This window comes from Macaca fascicularis, chromosome 18, assembly GCF_037993035.2.
Source record: "Macaca fascicularis isolate 582-1 chromosome 18, T2T-MFA8v1.1".
NCBI lineage: Eukaryota > Metazoa > Chordata > Mammalia > Primates > Cercopithecidae > Macaca > Macaca fascicularis.
Window position 1 is genome coordinate 66,071,845 of NC_088392.1, and position 24,669 is coordinate 66,096,513.

Below are 24,669 nucleotides of genomic sequence, written 5' to 3' on the forward strand. Positions count from 1 at the left end.
CCTGACCACAGCCTCCGGTCACCTCGCGTGCTTCCCCCTCCTGGCCTTGGGCGGGTGGTGCCGAGGCGGTGCTCCACGGAATCGCTCCTGGGTTGTGGGCCCTCGCGTGCGGAGATGGGGGCTGCCCTCCCCGGTCGCTCGGAACCACTAGCGCGCGTGGGGAAGGGGCCCGTTCCCTTCTCCGGGTGTCTGGCCGGCGCGGGAAGGAGAAGGCGCGCCCACCCCGGCTCTCTCCGAGGCCCTCACCTGGATGGTGTGGCCGCTGCCTGGGGCGGTGGGGCCCCCGACCAACTTGCAGTAGAGCTCGGGCCGGGGCCTCCTCTCGCTGGGTCCCCTCTCCCCGCAGGTGGCAGTGGCCCAAATCCTCGCTGCCTCGGCCAGGTTGAAGTAAGGCGGGTGAAGGCTGAGCCCGGCCGCGGCCCGGGGATCCCGAGCGGTCGCCCCCCAGGCTGGCAGCAGCTGCAGCACCAGCAGCAACAGCGGCGTCGGCGGCAGGACTGGCCCCGGTGCCCGACCCCGAGGCCGCGCGGCCGCCGCCATCCCGCCGCGCAGGATCCTCCCGCCTGCGCCTTCCGCAGAGGGGCTCGGGGGCACCGCCGCTCTCCGCCCGCGCCTCCCGGACCTACAGCGCCAGGACTAGTGCAGCCGGGCGTATGGGCGGCGCCGGGGCCGCTCCCCTTGCTCCACGCGCTGGAAGCCTGCGGCGTGGGGGTAGCCGCTCAGCTCGGGAACCTGCCGCGGCTGGAGCGGGCACCCGCCGGATCAGGAACTGACAGCGCTCAGCCGCGGGCCAGCAGACGGCGTCTCTCCCGCGCGAGGCGCGCTGCAAAATTCGCGGGCGGGGAATGGGAGAGGCGTTCCTGGGCTCCCACCCAGGCGGCCGGAGCGGGAGCCTGGGATCTTCGAACCCCCCAGGCGCCAGGACAGAAATTAATTAGGTCGTTCTCCTCGCCGGATACTCACCGCTCAGGTCATAGCCAGAAAAGCCACCTGTGACTTAGGAGTAAAGGAGGCTTGCAAACGAATTTGGTTGAGAGCAGAGGAAACTGCCACTACCTACAGAACTCACATCAAAGACATTTCGACTTCCCAGCCAAGAGTTGATCCATCAACTCCTCAACACTGTGCACCTAGGATCCCTGTGGCACTGCAGCCACAGGCTGAGCCAGGGAGTGGTGGAACGTACATATTTAAAAGACAGCCAATAATGCAAGTTGTAATTTGCCAACCTGGAAACAAACCTTAGAGGAAATCCTTTAGCTGGCTAATCTGCTAAATTTTACAGATAAGCTAAGAGAGATTGAGTGAGGTACGCCACCTGCCGTGCTGACCACAGAACAGAGGAGACCCCCCCACCCCTGCCTCCCCAGACTGATGTTTGGTCTTATATGGAGAACATCCTACTAAAACAGAACCCACTTAGGCCCTCTAAGTTATTAGAGGAATGCAATATTTGTACAATAAAAATTGCAACACCTCTTTGAAAGAAATGTTAAAAGACCTAAATAAGTGGAAAAGTATCCCATGTTCACGGATTAGGAGACAATATTGTGAAGATGGCAATATTTCCTAAAGCAACCTACAGTTCAACACAATGGATTTTGATAGGGATCAAAAATCCCAACTTTTTTTTTTTTTTTTGCAGAAATTGACAAGCTGATCCTAAAATTCATGTGGAAATGCAAGAGACCTAGAAAAGCCAAAACAGTTCTGAAGAAGAATGAAGTCAGTGGACTCACGCTTCCTAGTTTTAAAACTTAATACAAAACTACAGGTATCAAAATAGTGTAGTACCAGCATAAGGATAAACATAGATCAATGGACTAGAATCAAGGGCTCAGAAATAAAACTTACATTTATGATCGCTGGATTTTCAACAGGGTGCCAAGACTATTCAATGGGAAAAGAATAATATTTTTAATAAATGCTGCTGGGAAAACTGGATATCCCAAAAGAATTGAGTAGGATCCCCACCTCATACTACATACAAAAATTAACTCAAAATGGATTTAAGATGTCTAAATTTTACATTTAGAGAGCTAAACTATAAAACTATAAAGCTAAAACTATAAAATTCTAAGGGAAAAACATAGGAGTAAATCTTCATGACTTTGGATTAGCAATGCTGTCTTAGCTATGATATCAAAAGCACAAGCAGCAAAAGAAAAAGATAAATTGGGCTGGGCACAGTGGCTCATGCCTGTAATCCTAGTACTTTGGGAGGCCGAGGTGGGTGGATCACCTGAGGTCAGGAGTTCAAGACCAGACTGCGGAACACAGTGAAACCCCATCTCTACTAAAAATACAAAACCTAGCAGGGCATGGTGGCACATGCCTGTAATCCCAGCTACTCCCGCGGCCAAGGCAGGAGAATTGCTTGAACCCAGAGGCGGAGGTTGCAGTGAGCCAAGATCACGGCACTGTACTCCAGCCGGGGCGACAGAGCGAAAATCCGTCTCAAAACACACACATACACACACACACACACACACACACACACACACACACCAAAACAAAACCAGAAAAAGGTAATTTGAAACTTATCAAATTTTAAAACTTTTGTGCTTCCAAGGCACCCTCAAGAAAGTGAAAGATGGCCAGGCACAGTGGCTTATGCCTGTAATCCCAGCACTTTGGGAGGCCGAGGTGGGTTGATCGTCTGAGGTCAGGAGTTCAAGACCAGCCTGGCCAACATGGCAAAATGTTCTACTAAAAATACAAAAATTAGCTGGGAATGGTGGCGTACACCTGAAATCCCAGCTACTAGGGAGGCTGAGGCAGGAGAATCGCTTGAACCCAGGAGGCAGAGGTTGCAGTGAGTTGACATTGTGCCACTGCACTCCAACCTGGGAGACAGAGTGAGAATCCATCTCAAAAAAAAAAAAAAAAAAGTAGAAGACAATCTCCAAAATAGAAGAAAATATTTGCAAATCATATTTCTAATTAGAAATTCATATCCAGAATAAACTCTTACAACTCAACCATTTTTTAAAAAGTAGTGGGCAAATATAAAAATGTCGATAAGCATGACCATGGAAAGATGCTCACCATCATTAGCCATCAGGAAAATGCAAACCAAAACCACAATGAGATACTACCTCACACAGACTGGGATAGTTATAATCAAAAAGATAGATAATAACAAGTATTTGTGAGGATGTGGAGAAATTGGAACCCTCACAGATTACTGATGGGAATGTAAAATGGTGCAGACACTTTGGCAATTCCTCAAAAACTTAAACATAACATGACCATGTGATCTGGCAATTCCAATCCTAAGAACATACTCAAGAGAACAAAAAACATAGATCCACACAAAAACTTGTACATAAATGTTCACAGCAGCATTAGTCATATAATCAAAATATGAATACAACCCAATGTTCACCAACTGATGAACAGATAGACAAAATTTGGTATATCCATACAATGGAATATCTATCACACATAAAAAGAAATGAAGTTCTGATCCGTGCTTACAACATGGATGAACCTTGAAAACATTATAGTAGGTGAAAGAAGTCAGACCAAAAAGACCACATATTGTATGGGGAGTGACAGCTATTGGACATGGGGTTTCTTTTTGGAGAAAAATGTTCTGGAATTAGATAGTGGTGATGGTTATGCATCACCACTATCACATCACCAATTGTGTGAATATACTGAAAACCACTGAATGGTGCACTTTATGAATTTATGGTATGTAAATTGTATCTTAAAGCTGTTATTAAGGATTTTTGCAGAACTGAAATATCTACTAAACATAAGAAATGTGGCCAGGCGTGGTGACCCACACCTGTAATCCCAACACTCTGGGAGGCCGAGGCGGGTGGATCACCAGAGGTCAGGAGTTCGAGACCAGCCTGGCGAACATGGTGAAACCCTGTCTCTACTAAAACTACAAAAATTAGCCGGACATGGTGGCACGTGACTGTAATCTCAGCTACTGGGAAGACTGAGGCAGGAGAATCGCTTGAACCCAGGAGGCAGAGGTTGCAGTGAGCTGAGATCACACCACTGCACTCCAGCCTAGGTGACAAGAGCAAAACTCCATCTCAAAAAAAAAAAGAAATGTATATAAGAGTGTGTGTGTGTGTGTGTTCGCATGTGTGTGAAAGCAGGCAAATATTTTTTTTTGAGACAAGGTATCACTCTGTTGCCCGGGCTGGAGTGCAGTGGCACAATCATGGCTCACAACAACCTCTGGTGCTCAGGTGATTCTCCCACCTCAGCCTCCCGAGCAGCTGGGACTACAGGCATGCACCACCATGCCTGGGTAATTTTCATCATCATTATTATTATTATTATTATTATTTTGTAGAGATGGGATTTCGCCATGTTGCCCAGGCCAGTCTCAAACTCCTGAGCCCAAGCAATCCACCCTCCTTGGCCTCCCAAAGTGCTGGGATTACAGGCGTGAGCCACTGCGCCTGGCCAGAATTTTGGAAAGCTTTACAATAGTATATTTAAGTGGATAGATAGGATGGAGAGAAGGGATTTTTGTTGTTGTTGTTTATTTTCTTCTTTTTGCTTGCCTATATTTTTTAATTTCTCCAAGAATGAAACTGTATTACTTTTGTCCTAATAAAAACCTTCAAAATATTCTATTAAATCAACTGAATGAGTACCCAGCACTGACTCTAATAGTCCTGCCCCAAGTGACATGGTCCCACCTAAATTGATGAAAGAAGATTGATAAAAAGTGAGAAAGGGCTGGGTGCGGTCGCTCATGCCTGTAATCCCAGTGCTTTGGGAGGCTGAGGCGGGAGGATCATGAGGTCAGGAGATCGAGACCATCCTGGCTAACACGGTGAAACCCCATCTCTACTAAAAATACAAAAAATTAGCCGGGCATGGTGGCGGGCGCCTGTAGTCCCAGCTACTCGGGAGGCTGACACAGGAGAATGGCGTGAACCCAGGAGGCGGAGCTTGCAGTGAGCCGAGATCGCGCCACTGCACTCCAGCCTGGGTGACAGAGTGAGACTCCGACTCAAAAAAAAAAAAAGTGAGAAAGATTTTATATACTTTTTAAAGTCCTCTCAGACAAGATTATTTGAAGGAAAGCATTCAACAAATGGCTAAGATTCTAAAACTACTTTATTAACATGTGAAAGTGAAAGCAAAGTCTAAATTTAAAAAGCTGTTTTCTGCCCTGGCCAGTAACTCTTCCACACTGCCAAGTCCTTTTGCTGAGATGTTGTGATGCTATCAGAAACCTTGGCAGCAGCTATGACCATCCCTGGATTCAAATCAAGGCTTTGTCCTTACAGGGCTTCATATTTTGCTATAAACGGCAACATTTAACAGCACAACATACAAATTTATTGTACTATATACAATGACAATATTTCTCTGTAATGTGTTTTATTACATTCCCTAGTCAGAGGATAAGTGATATCAATGACTTTATGTTGTCATTGCAGTTTAAAAATAACTTTGTGATGTCAAAGTACAATAAGTGTATTTGCCCACTGAGAACAGCTATAAAGATGATCAAATAAAAGCTACATATCTAAAGTTAATATTTGCTAGTAGAGTCATCTCTCTAAAGATTATATGTCTAAAACAAACATCCAGGAAACAACTACGCTCCACAGGCCTGGATACCAGAGATATAAAGATGAGTAATGAGAATGAGGACACTTTGGTGGGTGGGAGGAGGAAGGCTGTTCCGAAGTTTAAATGAAGGAATGTTATGAGCAAGTGCTTTGAGACATTAAAGCAGCAAATATAAGGCACACATATTTTTAGGGCAAAATGGGGCTGTCACGTTTTTGTTTTTATTGTTGTTTTTGAGATAGGGTCTCACTGCATTGTCCAGGCTGGAGTGCAGTGGTGCAATCTCAGCTCCCTGCAACCTCCACCTCCCGGACTCAAGTGATCCTCTGGCCTCAGCCTTCCAAGTAGCTGGTACTGCAGGTGTGCGCAACCATACCCAGATAACTTTTTGTATTTTTGGTAGAGACACGGTTTTGCCACACTACCCAGGCCAATCTCAAACTCTTGGACTCAAACGATCTACCTGCCTTGGCCTCCTAAAGTGCTGGGATTACAGGCATGAGCCACTGCACCTGGCTGGGGCTGTCATGTTTTAATGTAGAAAGAGAATGCTTAAAGAAATTAAATGACTTGCCCATCTTTTAAGAAAAACAGGAATAATCAGCTGGACCCAAGACATCTGATTCTCAGTTGTGCTTCTAGGGGAACTCTGAGAGGACAAAAGGAAAACACCTGGGTGAGGCCCACCTGTGGTGTAAAGGCTACAGATATGTCCCAAGCACAAGAGGTTTACTTCACCCTAAAAGGGAGGGTGGGACATACATGCATTGTTGGGTGCAAACAAATCCAAACTCACACAAGTGAATTTGGGGTTTGGCTGACATCCCAATACTTCAGAAGTGATTCATGCAGAGCTACATCCTTCAAATCTTAAGATGGAAGTGGAACTTGCCATGCATGCCGTTGTTAAAAAGAATGTCCTTAGAGCCAAGAACCTAGACAGGCATGGGTGATAAACTCATTGTGTCTTACAACGGCATAACAAATGCAATAATGTCCCTTTAATACAGTGATTGACCTAACATTATACTCATGGCTACTCTTCCTTTTAGTCAAAACATAGGTTTTCTCCTCCTTTTCTACTCGCTCCCCAATATGGCAGCTCTTCCCGTCTCTCCTCTCAAGTTCTCCTAGGAATATGAACTGGGATCAGAAACCCTGGGTCCTGCTCATTATTACTGTTCTTTTTTAAATTGCATGGTTAAACTATGACTTGTTACTGGCTTGGTTTCACTTAATAATCAATCAGGTTGCAGAAATTAACCTATGTCATCATCATTTAACAGAGAAAACAATAACATCATGCTAAGCCAATAGCAGTGTGTGGATCACCAACAGCAACCAAAAGAATACAAACAAAACCAAAAGACTAAAGGCATTTCTACTTATTGTAATGATACACACCCAGCAAGGTACGTCGAAAACCAGAGGAAACTAGACGATGAGTAAAGTTCTGCCGCCCAGTTTGTTAGCATCATTGCAAACCCTAAGATGGAAAGCATCTTTTGGAACCCTGCAATTCTACCATCCAAGAAAAAAAAATTTTTTTTTGGTTACTTTTCTACAGTGGCTCACGCCTGTAATCCAAGCACTTTGGGAGACCGAGGAGGGTGGGTTGCCTGAGCTCAGGAGTTCGAGATCAGCCTGGGCAACACAGTGAAACCCTGTATCTACTAAAAATACAAAAAATTAGCTGGGTGTGGCGGCGTGCACCTGTTGTCCCAGCAACTTGGGAGGCTGAGGCAGGAGAAATGCTGCCTCAGCAATTCTGAACCCAGGAGGCATAGGTTGCAGTGAACCTAGATCGCGCCACTGTACTCCAGCCTGGGTGACAGAGTGAGAGTCCGTCTCCAAAAAAAAAGAGAAAATTTCACCAAGGGTATTTCTTAACAAGCATTTTTCTATGTTATTAAATACCTACGTCATTGTGGAAATGTAGGCTTTTGGTTAACATGAAACAATTAGCATGACTACACAGAGCTGAAATCATTCAGTTCAGAGTGAAGATAGTGTGCTTGCTTTAGCCTATGTTGTCAGATTCTAAATAAAGGCAAGGTTTCTATTAATCATTTTGAAAACTGAGAATTACCCCTAGACCCCTGGGCATCAGGAAACGCAAATCTAAGATCATCCACTTTTGTTTCTAGACAAGACAGTCAAGGTTAAGGACTTGTTCACTTGCTCAGCCCTCATTACCATGAGATGGTGTCCAGAACCTGGCTATGTGCCTGCCTGGGATTAGAGCACATCTCCACCTCTCTTTAAAGTGTGGACCTCCCTGTTCCAGGTCCCCTGATCTAAGGACTTCTTGTAAAGGAGGGAGACTCGCTTGGCCCATGGCCTCTGTCTGGTTTATCTTCTGAGCTCAGAAACCCCAGTGTTAACCATACCAGAGTAGAATTCTCAGCCTGATTATACCAAGTGTTTTTGCTCACTGCAAGCAGATTCCAGCTTTCATCAGAACCTTGACAATGGTACCTCCTGTTAGGGCACTCCCTGGTAGTTAACTCTGCCAAACCCCCTATGAAGAATTCACATTCCAGGCTGGGTCAGGTGGTTCACACCTGTAATCCTAGCACTGTGGGAGGCCAAAATGGGAGGATTGCTTGCGGCCAGGAATTCAACACCAACCTGGCCAACATAGCAAGACACCATTTCTATTTTTATTTTATAGCTGTTAAATTAAACAGCTTCGAAAATTCACATTCTAATTGCATGAATTTTCTCACCAGCTCTTGTTTCACACAGTCCTATTTGGCCTTTCTGTGAAATACACAGCTGGGCAGAGCAAGTTATTTTATACATTTGTTATTAAGGAGGATTTTTTTCCCCCACCTCAGGTGTCTGTTACTACTAAGGAAAGCCTACACCTATGTAATAGTACCTTGTCTTTGCAATGCCTTTTTTTTCTGTCAGCCCAGAGCTACCCTGCAAGGTAAGTGGTTGAAAGCCATTATTCTCATTTTGCAAATGAGCAAAAATAAAGTAGTGAGTAATTAAATCATCTTGCTTCAGCCTTAGTGGAGATTTAAGGAATAGAGACTTCACTCTCTTGACATGAACTCTGACTCAAAATCTGGCAGAGACTTTTGAGTGAAAATTAGAAATCAGTCTGTAAAATATCTTTTTGCATTATTTTCACATTTTCCCCTCTTTAGTTGCCCTAAGTTTAAGAATTCGAGTCCACAGGAGGTAGCACTGCCAGCAGGGTAAAAATATGTCAACACCTAGTGCTCAACCACACTGCATTGCCTGTCTGTCTCTCTTTCTCTTTCTTTCTTTCTTTCTTTCTTTCTTTCTTTCTTTCTTTCTTTCTTTCTTTCTTCCTTTCTCTCTCTCTTCTTTCCTTCTTTCTTCTTTTGCTCTTTCTTTCTTTCTCTCACATTCTCCTTTCTTTCTCTCACATTCTCCTTTCTTTCTCTCTCTCTCCCTCCCTCCCTCTCTCTTTCTCTTTCTTTCTTTCTTTCTCTCGCTCTTTCTTTCCTTCTTTCTTCTTTTGTTCCTTCTTTCTTTCTCTCACATTCTCCTTTCTTTCCTTCTTTCTCTCTTTCTTTCTCTCTCTCTCTCCCTCCATCCCTCTCTCTCTTTCCTTCTCTTTCTTTCTTTCTTTTTCTCTCTTTATTTCTTTCTTTCTCTCTGACAGAGTCTTGCTGTGTTGTCCAGGCTAGATAGAGTACAGGAGTGTGATCATGGCCCACTGCAGCCTCAAACTCCTGGGCTCAAGCAATCCTCCCAAGTAACTGGGACTAAAGGTATGCACCACCACATCCAGCTAATATTTTATTTTATTTATTTATTTATTTATTTTATTTTTATTATTATTATTATTTTTTTTAGAGACAGGGTCTTGCTATGTTGCCAGAGCTTGTCTTGAACTCCTGGCTTTAAGCAATCCTCCTTCCTTGGCCTCCCAAAGTGCTGGGATTACAGGTATCAGCCACCACACCCTGCTACACAGCATGTTGTTTCTATGTCCAAAATACATCACTTCAGAGACATGCATTTTGTAAGAATTTGACAAAAACGGGCTCAATAAAGGTCTATTTAACAATAAAAGCTCTAGACTCTTTGAGGACAGGGGCTGACCCAGGGATTTTTTCTTTTTCTTTTTCTCCTTTAAGATTTCCATAGAAACACTTTATACAACGCAGCAGGTTGGTAAATATCTGTCAGAATTCAGATTGAATTAATTTCACTTAAGCCGTAGAATATTGGGCTAATAGACAATTTTGTAGACCATACAACTGAAATCTCTCACCATTTCTTGCTCTGTAACAGCCCATATCATGCTGAGCAGTTCAAAGAACAAATGGAGGTGCTTCCTTCAACACGCACTTCTTAAGACGGCAATGTAGATCCAACTTCCCCATTTCTCTACATTTTTACTCTTGATTTATTGATGACCTAATTAGTCTATGGGGCTTGTTATTTATTTCTTTATCTCATTCAATGTGTTTTTTCTAGAAGTATATTTCAGAAGATTTTGAGGGTAGCAGTTTAGATAGCCAGGGCATGGTTGCTCCCAGCATGTAAAACAACTGGAAAATATGAATATGCTACATGTGTGGCCCTGAAGAGGTGGAGTACATGGGAATGGGACAGAGTCAACGGTATACCCAGCAAGGATTGGTGCAGTACAGAGTTCCTGAGAGGTGGCTGCCTGCTCTGAGACTACATTTCCCAGTACTACCTGCATCTAAGTAGTTATGGCATCTAAGTAACTTAGTCATATGACTAAGTTTTGAGTCAATGAAAAGTCATCAGGGCTGGACAGCTGCAGTGGCTCACACCTGTAATCCCAGCACTCTGGGAGGCTGAGGCGGGCAGACCACCTGAGGTCAGGAGTTCGAGACCAGCCTGACCAACATGGTGAAACCCCGTCTCTACTAAAAATGTAAAAATTAACTGGGCAAGGTGCCATGCACCTGTAATACCAGCTATTCGGGAGGCTGAGGCAGGAGACTAGCTTGAATCCGGTAGACAGAGGTTGCACTCCAGCCTGGGTAGCAAGAACAAAACTCCGTCTAAAAAAAAAGAAAAAGAGAGAGAGAGACCAGGACTGGACACGCTGGTTCATGCCTATAATCCTAGCACTCCGGGAAGCAGGGAGTAGGCTGAAGGGATCGCTTGAGCCCAGGAGTTCGAGACCAACCTGGGCAACATAATAAAACCCTGTCTCTCAAAAAATTTGATTTAATTTAAAATACAGAAAATATCTGAGTATCTTTCAATGAAAAAAATAAATAAATAAAATGCAAAAAATATATTCAGTGGAACTTCCTAACTATGCTCCCTTTTGGGCCCATCCATTTCCATCAGTGACACCACCAATTTGTCCAGTATCCCAAAGATGACACTTTTGTGAAAGTATCGAGCACAGTGCCTAATTCACAGGCTCTTAACAATTATTAATTCACTTTTCCTTTCCCTTTCACCTATCAGATTAGAAACATGGATTTCTCATTGACTGTTCTCTTTCCATAATCGTTTATGCTCAAATGACATTGTTCACTATTAGCCTGAATTCACCCAGGTATCTACCCTCCTGCTTAGTCTGACCTTAGTCTGGACCACACTCAACCATGCCAGAATTATCTCTATAGCTTCCCTACTGCTTTCTCTGCCTCCATTGTCTCTTCCTTACAATCCGTCCTGCGCATTAAAGAAAGAGCAGCGTGATATGCCAGACGAAGATGTATGTGTTACCACCTCCTCCTCCAGCCTACCGTGTCAATCCAAGTTCGACTGCTTGGCTTTTGCAGCCTATAGATTCGGCCTCCTCATCCTCCTCAGTGTACCTCTTTGTCCCTACCCCTGATACCACTCTTCTTCTCATGATCAGGGCTGCCTCCTCGTGTCAAATGAGATATCAAATTCTGTCCCTTTCATTTCCTAAGTAGTTCTCAAGTCAGTCTTCTCAACTCCATTCTCATGGCTTCAGCTTTAATCTGATACTAGGCCGGGCGCGGTGGCTCAAGCCTGTAATCCCAGCACTTTGGGAGGCCGAGGCGGGCGGATCACGAGGTCAGGAGATCGAGACCATCCTGGCTAACAAGGTGAAACCCCGTCTCTACTAAAAAAAATACAAAAAACTAGCCGGGCAAGGTGGCGGGCGCCTGTAGTCCCAGCTACTCGGGAGGCTGAGGCAGGAGAATGGCGTGAACCCGGGAGGCGGAGCTTGCAGTGAGCCGAGATCCTGCCACTGCACTCCAGCCCGGGCGGCAGAGCGAGACTCCGTCTCAAAAAAAAAAAAAAAAAAAAAAAAAATCTGATACTAATTCTCACCTGAATTGTTACCAAGTCTTCTATCTTCTTCCAGTCTTGTCCTCATTCAATCCATTTTCCATATGGCTGCCAGAGGGATTTTTCTAGAGTCAACCTGTCCAATATGACAGCCAAGAGCCACATCTGGATATCTACATTTAAATTTAAAAATTTAAAAATTCCGTTCCTCTGTCACACTGGCCACATCTCAAGTGCTCAGCAGCCTCATGTGTTTATTGGTTATCATGTTCAATAGAAAAGATTACAGAACATTTTATCATTGCTGAAAGTTCTATGGAACAGTGCATTTCTATAATGTAAATTTGATCATATCTCTCCTGTGCTTAACACCATTTAATGTTTCTTCCACCTAGAATAAAGTCGTTTTAGTAGAAGGGTTCATATGTTGACTTTAGCCTTCTTCTGCCCTATATCCTTCACCTGCCTGCATTGTACCCTATTTTCCAGTTTTACCAAACTATTCACCATCCCACAATGTGTCATCATGACTTTGCACATGGCCATGCCTCTGCTAGGGTTGCCCTTCTCCATTTTGGCCACTTGTATCACCCCAAACCATTCTCCCAAATTCACTTCGGGCATTGCCTCATTTGGCAGATATGATGGTGAATTTTACATGTCAGCTTGACTGGGCTAAGGGATGCCCAGACAGCTGGTAAAGCCTTATTTCTGGGTGTGCCTGTGAGGATGGTTCTGGAAGAGGTTCACATTTAAAACAGTAGACTGAGTAAAGAAGATCTGCCCTCACGCATGTGAGCAGGCACCATCCAATACATTGAGGGCCCAGATAGAACAGAAATGCAAAAGAAAGGTGACCGTGCTGTCTCTTCTTGAGCAGGGTCATCCATTCTCTTCTACCTTCAGACATCAGAGCTCCTGGTTCTGCAACCTTCAGACTCCAGGATTTACACTAGTGACTCCTCACCCGCACCCCATTTTCAGGCTTTTGGTCTTGAAGAGAGTTACACAGTTGGCTCCCCTGGTTCTCAGAAATTTGTTCTTGGACTGAATCACACATTAGCTTCCCTGGTTCTCCAGCTTGAAGGTGGCATATTGAGGGACTTTCTGATCTCCATAATACATGAGCCAATTACTATAATAAATCCATATATGTGGATTTAGATAGATAGGTTTATTATTTTTATAAAGAAGAGTGTATATATATATATATACATATATACACACACACACATACATGCGCACACACACACATACATGCACACACATACACACACACACACTTCTGTTTCTCTGGAGAACCCTGACTAATACAGTAGGCTCTCCCTGGCCCTGCCCCAGACTCTCCCCTCATTCTCAGAGTTGGCCACTCCTGCCATTGTGATCACATAACAAATTATTCAGGCCTCCCTGGTAGTGCCTTTATCTGCCCACTTTCTAGACCATGAACTCTTTGGGGCAGGCACCATGTTTCATTTATTTTGTAGCCTTGTGATATAGCAGAATATCTAGCAAACAAGTAGCTACTTAAATATTTATGGTATGAAAGAAGCGGCGTAGCCTAGAAAAGAGGCGGTGTTCTTTCTTCCCTGGTCTTCAGTACCTCACATCTGGGAGGATTTGCTGCTCCAAATGCCATTACTTCTCCTCCCATTCTGCACAACCCTTCAGCTGTCATCCTCTCCCAGTGCAGTTGATTGTTGCCCATGGCCACATTGTTGGTTACAAAAGACAAGGAAGACCAGGGAGATACTGAAAAATTGAGTTACAAGAGCCCTGTCTTCTCCAAGAACAAGGATCAGGCTTGAGAAAGTCTAATCACCTTTCTTTAAGCAGCTGATTTCCCTTGGTCTCTGTGTTCATGAGGCCGTTGTCTTCTGTCCCTGAGAGAAGGACCAGAAGAGCCAGATGGTTGCTGTAGTCAAGTGTATATGCTCAGATTTGGATTATTAATGCCTTATTACATCTCTTAGACCACGTCTCCATGTGTTGAAGGCCTCATCAGAATAGGTCATGACTAGAAGTCTGAAATTCTTTACTACTTTACATTCTATACGATATAATTTAGCACTTTGTTGTATTCTGTCTTACAGTATTTCCAACATTAATTTTACTATTTATATTCTCCACCTCCATTGTAGGTACCCTGCATGCAAGAAAAATGCATCTTCCACACTACTTTGCATAGTGATAATTACTCAGTCGGTGCTTAGTCAATATGGATAGGTTGATCAATTGGCTTGATTGGTCTAATCTGTGAGTTTTGTATAGCCCCACAAACGATTAAGAACATTCCCAAAGACTGGTGCTGTTTTACACAACTCTGAAACATCAAATAGTTTTCTAGGTAATCTGATTCTGCCTTATTCAGAAAAACCGAAGTTGCATTTGTATAACCTTCAACATTTCCCTATTAGTGTGATAGACTGTTAACATTGTTTGCCCCCAATGAACAATGCCCCGTAGAGTTCATACCCTCGTGTTGTTCCTTCTCACACCGAGGCAGGTCTTGGTCATATGACTTGCTTTGGCAAATGGGTTGTTAGCTAGCATGATGCAAGCAGAGGTTTGAAAAGCTCTAGTCCTCTTAGAAACCTCCCTTTTGTTAGCCAGGCATGATGGCGGGAGGCTGTAATCTCAGCTACTCGGGAAGCTGAGGCAGGAGAATCGCTTGAATCCAGGAGGCGGAGGTTGCAGTGAGCCGAGATTGCGCCACTGCACTCCAGCCTGGGCAACAAGAGCGAAACTCTGTCTAAAAAAAAAAAAAAAAAAAAAAAAACCTCCCTTTTGGAACTCAGATTCCATGCTGTGAGGAAGTCCAACTACTGCTAGAGGAAAAAAGGTATGTAGAAAGGTATGTATGGAGTATGTGAGACCACACAAGATGTGGCAGAGTAAAGCCGTCTTGGATGTTACAGTCCCATTCAAGCCCTCAGATGATGGTACCTGCATGACAGGCAAGACCAGCAGAGCTGCCCAGCTGCCTAGATTGCTGAGTCATGAGAAAATGAATAGTTATTGTGTTAAGCCACTGGTTTTGAAGGTGGTCTATTATGCCACAATAGACAACCAAAACACTCAGAATCTTGATTGCTTGAGCCCAAGAGGTCAAGGCTACAGTGAGCTATGATCACTCCACTGCACTCCAGCCTGGGCGACGGAGTGAGACTCTGTCTCAAAAAAGAAAAAAGTCTTGCCTCTTCTTCCTAATCACCAACATGAGCTGATTAATGTCACCTATGTGTAGGTTCCATTTTTAAATGCTTTAATGCATCGTAAGTGACATACAAAATATTATTTCCGATTTGACTAAGGAATAGTTTACTTCCAGACATTTCTGGGAAATTGAGCTTTTAGAATCCGACTTTTTTTTTCTATGTAGTTAGTGTCTTCAAAAAGACAAAATTAAGTTTGTCTCTAATTCTTTTTTTTTTTTTCTTATTTTTTGGCTTTTGCTCCTTAGTAAGTATCTAGGGAAAAGTAAAATTTGATCTCTTGAGTCTCATGTCCTGTTTTTTGCATTTGCCAAAATGTTCCATTAACTTCATCCCAAGTTTAAAAAAACTTTGTGTGAATATGCTTTTTGCCAAAGCATCAAGAATAGTGCCAGAAAGAACAATTCTACAAAAATAGATGTCTTCAGTCTGCATCTATGAGAATTCTACAAGTCAAATACTTTGTAGCTATCTTATGAGAGTCATAGTTCATAGTTTTCTCTGAAAATGGGTTTTGACCATTTATGAATCTTACTTTTTTTTTATTTTTACAATTTTTTTTCTTTAAGTAGCACCAGGATGAATCTTCCTTTTAAGCATAGCATTGACCTCATTTTTTCCCCTTGGCTATGGGTTATATTTTATATTTTCTCTTTTCCTTCTTTATGTACCTTCTATAAGTTGATCTTAGAAGAAATAATTTCTCCCTTATGTCTAAATTGGAAAAAGTGTGGTTTACCTTGAATGAAGAAGTTTCTTTAATCCTCTCATCGGGTATTGAAAAGTTCACTAACATTGATATGCAAAAAGAATTTAAAAAGGAAAAAAAGCCACAAAAGTTAGTTTTTCAGCTGTTGAGATGGTTTCAGAGTGGTCCTGCCTATTTAAAATAAAGTATGATCTCTCAATCAGTGCCAGTAGATGAACTGTTTGTTGCTGCAATGAGAAAAGCACAAAAACTGAAAGTGTTTATAAACTTTTTTAGTATTTTCATATGGCCATGACATCCAACTATGTGATCATCTTTCTCATAACCCAGTTGTATTGCGTATTATAAAATATTGGTCAATTCACTTTGACTGCATTCAGAGGCCGAGGCAGGAGGATCACTTGAGGTCAGGAGTTTGAGACAAGCTTGGCCAACATAGTGAAACCCCATCTCTACTAAAAATACAAAAATTAGCCAGGCATGGTGGCAGGCGCCTGTAATCCCAGCTACTTGGGAAGCTGAGGCGGGAGAATCGCTTGAACCCAGGAGGCAGAAGTTGCAGTGAGCCAAGATTGCGCTCCAGCCTGGGCAACAGAGAGATACTCTGTCTCCAAGAAAAAAAAAATGTTTTAATCATTTGTTGATTATTATTACTTGATAGTTTCTAACCTTATGATGCTCTAATACTATGTTAAATCTTTACTATTCATTCAACTGTACATATAAGAAATACAAAATATCAGAATTGGGCCAGGTGCGATGGCTTACACTTATAATTCCAGCACTTAGGGAGCCTAAGATGAGAGGATCACTTGAGCCCAGGAGTTTGAAACAAGCCTGGGCAACATGACTAGACCCTATCTCTACAAAAAGTACAAAAATTAGCCAGGGGTGATGGCTTGCGCCTATATTCGCAGCCAATAGGGAGGCTGAAGCAAGAGGATCGGTTGAGCCTGGGAAGTCAAGGCTGGAGTGAGCCATGATCTCATTAGTGCACCCCAGCCTGGATGATAGAACAAGACCCTGTCTCAAAAAAAAAAACAAAAAAAAATCAGAGTTTTACAACCTTTTTTAAAAGGGCATGAAATAACCTGCTTCATTCTCTTGGCTCAGTATGAGTAATTGTACCCAAGTTTAGACAACTCAAAATAAATGACACATATGCTAAAGTTAAAATTCATTTCACTTACTCCACAATAGCACCTACTGATTTAGCTGCCTCTGCACGGAGACATGGGTGTAAGGTGGTTGTTTTAATAATATGAACTCAATGTATGGGCTAAATCCGTGACTCATGCATTATGAAGAACAAATGCATCTTTGGGTTATTTCAGGTGAAAGCCACTCCCAGCACTTAGTACGTAAGCCACACTCCTTGAAGTTGTGTATCTTCAAAATTTCTCTCCGTCTTACGAGATCATCACTAACTCAGGTTTTAGGCTAAGGAGGACTAAATGCATATAGCAAGTATTACATCCTTAATGCTTAGGTCTCTTCCTCTCCCATGGAACATCAACTTCAGGGCACTCTTGGTGCTGGTTTGCTCTGACACGTGTCCCCGTCCCATTAATTGTGTTATTGCTTCCTTCCTGTGTGAGTTGAGGCAAGTCACTCAGTCTCTCTATGCTTCCAATCCCTCACCTGAAATAAAAAATGATGATAAAGATATTGTGAAGGTTAAATGACATTATGTATGTGAAAGTGTCTGCTGCAGGGCTGGACCTACCACGAGAGTAGAATGGTGGTTGCCAGGGACCAGGGGGTGCAGGAAATGGAGAGATGTTGATCAAAGGCTGCAAAGTTTCAGCTACCACGGGAACAAGTTCTGGGGATCTCATGTACAGCATGGATGGTGATGGATGCATGGATTAATTTGACTATAGTAATCACTACACACTGTATACGCATATCAAATCATCACATAAAACACATTAAATATATTACATCTTTATTTGACAATTAATTTTTTAAGCCTCAGTTTCTTTTCTTTTTCTTTTTCTTTTCTTTTCTTTTTTTTTTTTTTTTTTTTTTTTTTTTTGAGATGGAGTCTCACTCTGTCTTGCAGGCTGGAGTGCAGTGGTGTGATCTTGGCTCACTGCAACCTCTGCCTCCGGGGTTCAAGCAATTCTCCTGCCTCAGCCTCCATAGCTGGGACTAGAGGTGCGCGCCACCACATCCAGCTAATTTTTTGTATTTTTTTTAGTAGAGATATGAAGGAGTGGCCTGCCCCTCCACACCTGTGGGCATTTCTCGTTAGGTGGAATGAGAGACTTGAGAAAAGAAATGAGACACAGAGACAAAGTATAGAGAAAGAAAAAGTGGGCCCAGGGGTCCGGCGCTCACAATACAGAGGACCCACGGCCGGCACGGGTCTCTGAGTTCCCTCAGTATTTATTGATCATTATCTTTACCATCTTAGAAAAAGGGAAGTGGCAGGATAATAGGATCATCATAGGGAGAACGTCAGCAGTAAGACATATGAATACAGATCTCTGTGACATAAGTTTAAGGAAAAGTGCTGTGCCTTGATATGCATATGTAAACATCCCACAAACCTTTTTAGTGCATAAAGAGCAGCATTGAGCTAGCAAGTCCCACTTTCAGCCCTAAGGCGGTTTTCTCCTTTCTCAGTAAACAGAACATACAATCGGGTTTTACACCAAGATGTTCCATTGCCCAGGGACGGGCAGGAGACAGATGTTTTTCTCTATCTCAACTGCCAAGAGGCCTTCTTTCCTCTTATACTAGTCCTCAGCAGAGACCCTTCATGGGTGTCAGGCTGGGGGACGATCAGGTCTTTCCCTTCCCACGAGGCCATATTTCAGACTATCACATGGGGAGAAACCTTGGACAATACCTAGCTTTCCTAGGCAGAGGTCCCTGCGACCTTTGGCAGTATAAGTGTCCCTGGGTACTTGAGATTAAGAGAATGGTGATGACTTTTCACAAGCATACTGCCTTCAGGCACTTGTTTAACAAAGCACACCCTGCACAGCCCAAAATCCTTTAAACCTTGAGTCACCACAGCACACGTCTCTTGCAAGGACAAGGTTGGGGGTAGGGTCACAGATTAACAGCATCTCAAATGCAGAACAAAATGGAGTCTCTTATGTCTTCTTCTTTCTATATAGACATGGTAACAGTCTAATCTTTCTTTTCCCCACAGAGATGGGGTTTCACCATGTTGGCCAGGATGGTCTCAGTCTCCCGACCTCGTGATCCGCCCACCTTTGCCTCCCAAAGTGGTGGGATTACAGGCGTGAGCTGTTATGCCCAGACCGTTTATTCCCTGAAGAAGACCACCAGAGTCCAGAGTCAAAGCTAAGCAGCAAGGATCTTTATTACAGGTTCGAACCTGGAACTCTCCCTCGCTCCTGAAACGAGACGGGCAGGGGAGCTCCCCCACTGAGCTCCGAGCAGTGTTATATAGTCTAAGAAAAGTGGGCATAGAGTTATTATACAAATCAGATATATGATTGGCTAGTGTTTGAACAAGGCGATTTGGCTAACTATGATTGGTTCCCGCCATTTCTGATATTTTGGTTCAAACTTTGAGGCGGGAGAGCAGGTTTATGGCAGCAAGAGTTTATCTTACTTAAACACGTCTTGTGACCTTGCCTCAGAACTTACAAAATCTCTGGTTTGTGCAAAACAAAATATCTGGTACGTGCAGAAAACCAGGTACTCACAGAACTTACGAAATCTCTGGTATGTGCAAAGATTAGAGAGCAGAACAAGGGTGTAGCGGGTGGGGGGCGGGTACACATCTATCTTTGTGTCCTTTCAAGCTACCGCGCCCAGTCAAGTCTCAGTTCCTTCATGTGAAAAATTTTACCCATGGCATAAGATTTGTAAATATTCTTTCCAGCCCCGGCCCCAGACCCTACAGCCGCCGAGACGTTGATGCTTAAGAAGAACCAGATTGCCATTTATGAACTCCTTTTTAAGGAGGGAGTCATGGTGACCAAGAAGGATGTCCACACGCCTAAGCACCCAGAGCTGGCAGACAAAAATGTGCCCAACCTTCATGTCATGAAGGCCATGTAGTCTCTCAGGTCCGAAGGCTATGTGAAAGAACAGTTTGCCTGGAGACATTTCTATTGGTAACTTACCAATGAGGGTATCCAGTATCTTTGTGATTACCTTCATCTCCCTCCGGAGATTGTTCCTGCCACCCTATGCCACAGCTGTCCAAAGACTGGCAGGTCTCAGCCTAAAGGCCTGGAGAGTGAGCAACTTGCAAGACTCCCAAGAGGGGAAGCCAACAGAGTTACCTACAGACAGAGCGCTGTGCCCCCTGATTGCCGACAAGAAAGCCGAGGCTGGGGGCTGGGTCAGCAACTGAATTTCAGTTTAGGGGCAGATTTGGTCGTGGATGTGGTCAGCCTCCTCAGTAAAACTGGAGAGGATTATTTTGCATTGAATAAATTTACAGCCAAAAAAAAAAAATTAAAAAAAAAAAGATTTGTGAATACTGAAGGAAATAAGAATTAAAAGGGCCAAATGCAATGCTAATACATAGTACACCTCCAATTAAACCTGATTGCCTTTATGTGCAGTTCTGGACACAGGTCTTGACCCATTGTGTCTGAATTTCTGTCCAGGAGCCTGCCTGGGATGCCAATTTCTCAGAACCTGGAAGCATTCTTTGCCATCAGTCCTTAGAGATTGCATTTCTGCTTCCACCTGCTGGCCTCCTGCATTGGACATAGCTCACTGCTCCCCACTTTTTGACCTTGCCAGGGCCCCAGGGTGTTGCAAGGCCTTTCAGGAGTTCCATGGAAGCTGTCACTGCCCTAATCTCCTCTTGCCAGTTGGTCTGCCTTGATTACCCTCCCCCTACTGTCTTCCCCAGATCCCCCTGGGACACTGAACCAGACTTCAGCTTTCTTCATTTCCTGTTTGAAGCTTCCCAGATCGCTGCCCACTCAGTGAGCCTGACTAGCCTCATGATTGAGCAGAGTAGTCTGGCCCTTAGGCCACCTGCTGAGCCCCAGCAGGCACAGGACTTGAAAGACTGAGGGCATGCGTCCCACCCTGAGATCAGCACATTACCACTGTGTCACAATTCTGGCACCAGACTGAAGGCGGATGTTATAAGAACATTTTCGTCCAGAAGGCATGTTTGATCGTGGTTGTTCTGAGAGCCTCTGACATTTCTCTTTCCAATGAAATCACTTGGATTTCTACCCTAGTGTTTCCCACGTCTTGTTCCTTCTCCAGCCCCATTCTACTTGCTGGGGGAACTAAGAATTCTACACCTTCATAGAAGGCCTCAAAGCCAATCGTGCCCTCTGAAGGGCTGTGGCCTGAGCTTAGTTTGACCTGCATCACTGGGACAGTGGGGGAAGGGGGAGCAGACATCCTGTAAAAGTCCAAGGTCCCTTGTACAACTTCAAAATTCCTGAGCCCTCACCATCGCCACCACACACACGCGCGCGCACACACACACACACGTGATCATTTAATTTAAAACACACATAGACATACACAAAGATGGAGTCATGGCCCCTTAGCAAGTACTTTCAGGCCTCTCAGGCCCCTCCAAGCCCCATGCTGGGGACCCATAGTGGCAGGTCTTTGCGGGGTGGAGGGGAGAAGGCGCTGCCTTCAGTGGAGCTGTGATAGTTGTTCTACCAGGCAATATTCCTCCTGTGAAAATAGGATGATATCCTTTATTTTCACTTGCCCTGTGGCCTCACTTGGAAGCTGGTGGCCACATGCCTTAGATTTCTGAATATGAGACGAACCGCAAAAACATAGGCTCCCCATCTCGTTAGAGGAAAGTGCATCAGAAACTTTGGTTTCATATATGAGAGGTTTGTGGATCCTCAGATACTCTGTGAGGATTCATTTATTCAGAAATGCTCAGTGAACACCAATGATGTGCTAGGCTCTGGACTTGGCATCGCGGCTGCCAAAAGGAGGCACACACAGCTTCTGCCCCCATGTGGCTCATCATCTGATGCTCAGCCCACTGAGGTTCCTGCAACTCTAAGCTGCCATATTACCTCTAAGCTGTGAGAAGCCCACTAAGGAACCCTCACTGAAAGAATGAGGCTCCAGCCACACTTGAGATGTACACTCTAATCTGGTATATTATATATAGTTTGTGACTTTACTATAGAATTGCCAAACAGGGCCCCAAAAGTCAAATGTTAATAAAAATACTACTTTCTGCATTTCCGCCATGGGGGCAGGAGATCCGTTTTTGCCATAAACAAAATGAAATTTGCATTCCACTCTTGCTCCCATGTAAAGCTATGAGACAATTTCCATAGCACGGGAGTCATTTTGTCCATTTTCCCTAATGATTGAACTCAGCTTTTTTGGCTTCTTGGTTTTGATTCAACTAAAGATTATATGAAACAAGTGCCAACTGGCAAATAATTTAGAACTAAGTCTGTGTGTACGTATCTCCTACGTTTTACCCACTATGGGTTTAGCAACTTGGCAGTAAAATCTAAGGACAGATATGTCAACTAGACAGAATTCAGAGTCCCCAGTACATTCAAAGATACTGCTCTTGTGTGAATACTTGGAACCCTCAGCAGAATGTCGACGGCAGCTTCACTTAGGAGATGCCTCCTCTGGGCCCATTCATAATAGATGCTTCTATTCCCAAGGGCCAGATTAGTGATAGGGTACTTTCCAACCATTAGCCCAGACTCTCCTTAAACAAAGGTTGGAAGCTGAGAGTTACACAGTAATGCTAAATATCCAAATGAAAACCAAACACTCAGGCAACAGCTAGATGTCTGGCCAGGGACTGAAGACTCCTTAAGGCTGGCATTTCTAGACCTGTGCCTCATCCACTGGGTCACATATGAGGCTCCCAGAAATCCTGCCATGTATTCAGGGCTCATCACTGCATGATCCAAACTCCAAAGCATCTGATGGAGCAGTGCTGAGGGCAACTGACCCCAGTGGAGCATCGTCCATTCCATCACTAGAGTAAAGGAAATCTAACATTTTATTAAATCACTATGATGGATAATAAAAGCAAAATTACTAGAGCATCCAACGCCAGGTGCAGTGGCTCATGCCTGCAACCCCAACAGTCTGAGAGGCTGAGGTGGGAGGATGGCTCGAAGCCAAGAGTCAAGATCCTCCTGGGCAACATAGCGAGACCCTATCTAAAAAAGAAAAAAGAAAAGAAGGAAAGGAAAGGAAAGGAAAGGAAAGGAAAGGAAAGGAAAGGAAAGGAAAGGAAAGGAAAGGAAAGGAGAGGAAAGGAAAGGGAGAGAGGAAGGGAGGGAAGAAGGAAGGAAGGAAGGAAAGAAGGAAAGAAGGAAGGAAGGCAGGAAGGCAGGAAGGCAGGAAGGCAGGAAGGCAGGCAGGCAAAAATTAGCCAGGCATTGTGGTTTGCACCTATACTTCCAGCTATTCAGGAGGCTGAGGCGGGAGGATCCTTTGTGCCCAGGAATTCAAGGCTTCGGTGAGCTATGATTATGCCACTGCACACTACAGTCCGTGCGACAGCGCGAGACCCCATCTCTTAAAAAGTAAAAATAAATGAAAAGAATATACCAAAAAGCAAACAGTAAAAAGAGACCAAGACGGTTATTGGCTACTCGGAGGATCGTTGGGCCATTTTGTAGAGTTCCTCCATGTCAGTGTGGGACTCCTCCTCCCCGGGGAAAAGAAGGAAGTGCAGTGGAATCTTCACAAAAAGCCAAGCCAGGACCAGCCTTCCCTGGGCCAGGGCACCCCGCCAGGTGGCAACATTCGGATGCCCCACCCAAAAGAAGAGAGTGCTTCAGCAAGCAAACAAGGATTTACACGACTGTTAGCAGTGAACCAAAGAACAATAGAAAAATGTTAGCAAATGAGATCCCCACTGCAGGAAGCCTCGTTTCCTGAGTAGCTGGAACTATAGGAGCATGTCACCAAGCCTGGCTAATTTTTTGTATTTTTTTTTTTTTTAGTAGAGGTAGGGTTTTGTCATGTTGCCCAGGCTGGAAGTGTAGAGATTTTTTAGTTTGTTTTTGTATTTTTTTTAAAAAAACAGAGTCTCGCTCTGTCACACAGGCTAGAGTGCAGTGATGCGATCTCGGCTCACTGCAACCTCCACCTCCCGGGTTCAAGTGACTCTCCTGCCTCAGCCTCCTGAGCAGCTGGGACTACAGGTGCGCGTCACCACACCCAGCTAATTTTTTGTATTTTTAGTAGAGACGGGGTTTCACTGTGCTGCCCAGGCTGCTCTCAAACTCCTGAGCTCAAGCAACCTGCCCTCCTGGGCCTCCCAAAGTGCTTGGATTACAGGCGTGAGCCACTGTAGAAGAGCAATAAAAGAATATTTTTTCTTGGATGATAGAATTGCAGGGTTCCAAAAGATGCTTTCCATCTTAGGGTTTGCAATGATACTAACAAATTGGGCAGCAGAACTTTACTCATCGTCTAGTTTCCTCTGGTTTTCGATGTGCCTCCCTGGGTATGTATCATGACAATAAGCAGAAATGCCTTTAGTGAAGGCTAGCTGAGTAGTTATTTTTAATAATAGAAATGAAAACCTACATAAAAGTCTTATAAAAGGAGAAAGGTTGAATAAATTATAGTATATGCAATATAAATGCAGCCATTAAGAGATGGATTTTGCTGGGCACGGTGGCTCACGCCTGTAATCCCAGCTCTTCGGGAGGCCGATGGAGGTGGATCAGCTGAGGTCAGGAGTTCGAGACCAGCCTGACCAATATGTCTCTACTAAAAATACAAAAATTAGCCAGGTGTGGTGGCATGTGCCTGTAATCTCAGCTACTTGGAAGGCTGAGATAGGAGAATCACTTGAACCCAGAACAGTGAGGTTGCAGTGAGCCAAGATCGTGCCATTGCACTCCAGCCTGGTCAACAAGAGTAAAACTTCATCGCTAAATAAATAAATAAATAAATAACGGATTTTCAGAGAACTGTTAATGCTAGGAGGAAATGGTCACATTACAATGC

At 44.1% G+C, this 24,669-nt stretch overlaps 1 protein-coding gene and 1 pseudogene across 5 annotated transcripts in view; one reads left to right on the plus strand and one right to left on the minus strand.

Moving 5' to 3' along the window:
* Positions 1–1,162, minus strand: part of LAMA3 (laminin subunit alpha 3) — a 274,694-nt gene extending 273,532 nt beyond the window's left edge. For 4 of the 5 annotated variants that reach the window (XM_074022718.1, XM_015440095.3, XM_005587022.4 and 1 more), the window contains exon 1: positions 247–771. Coding sequence is in view for 3 of the 5 variants with exons in the window: in XM_015440095.3 (XP_015295581.3) it covers positions 247–540 (294 nt within the window). In the remaining 2 variants the exon portion in view is untranslated. Of the gene's footprint in view, positions 1–246; positions 772–963 lie in introns of those variants that run through there. The other variant, XM_074022716.1, reaches the window with a different exon arrangement.
* A 17,177-nt stretch (positions 1,163–18,339) lies between these two features.
* Positions 18,340–20,123, plus strand: LOC102122096 (small ribosomal subunit protein eS10-like; annotated as a pseudogene).
* Positions 20,124–24,669: the final 4,546 nt, after the last annotated feature.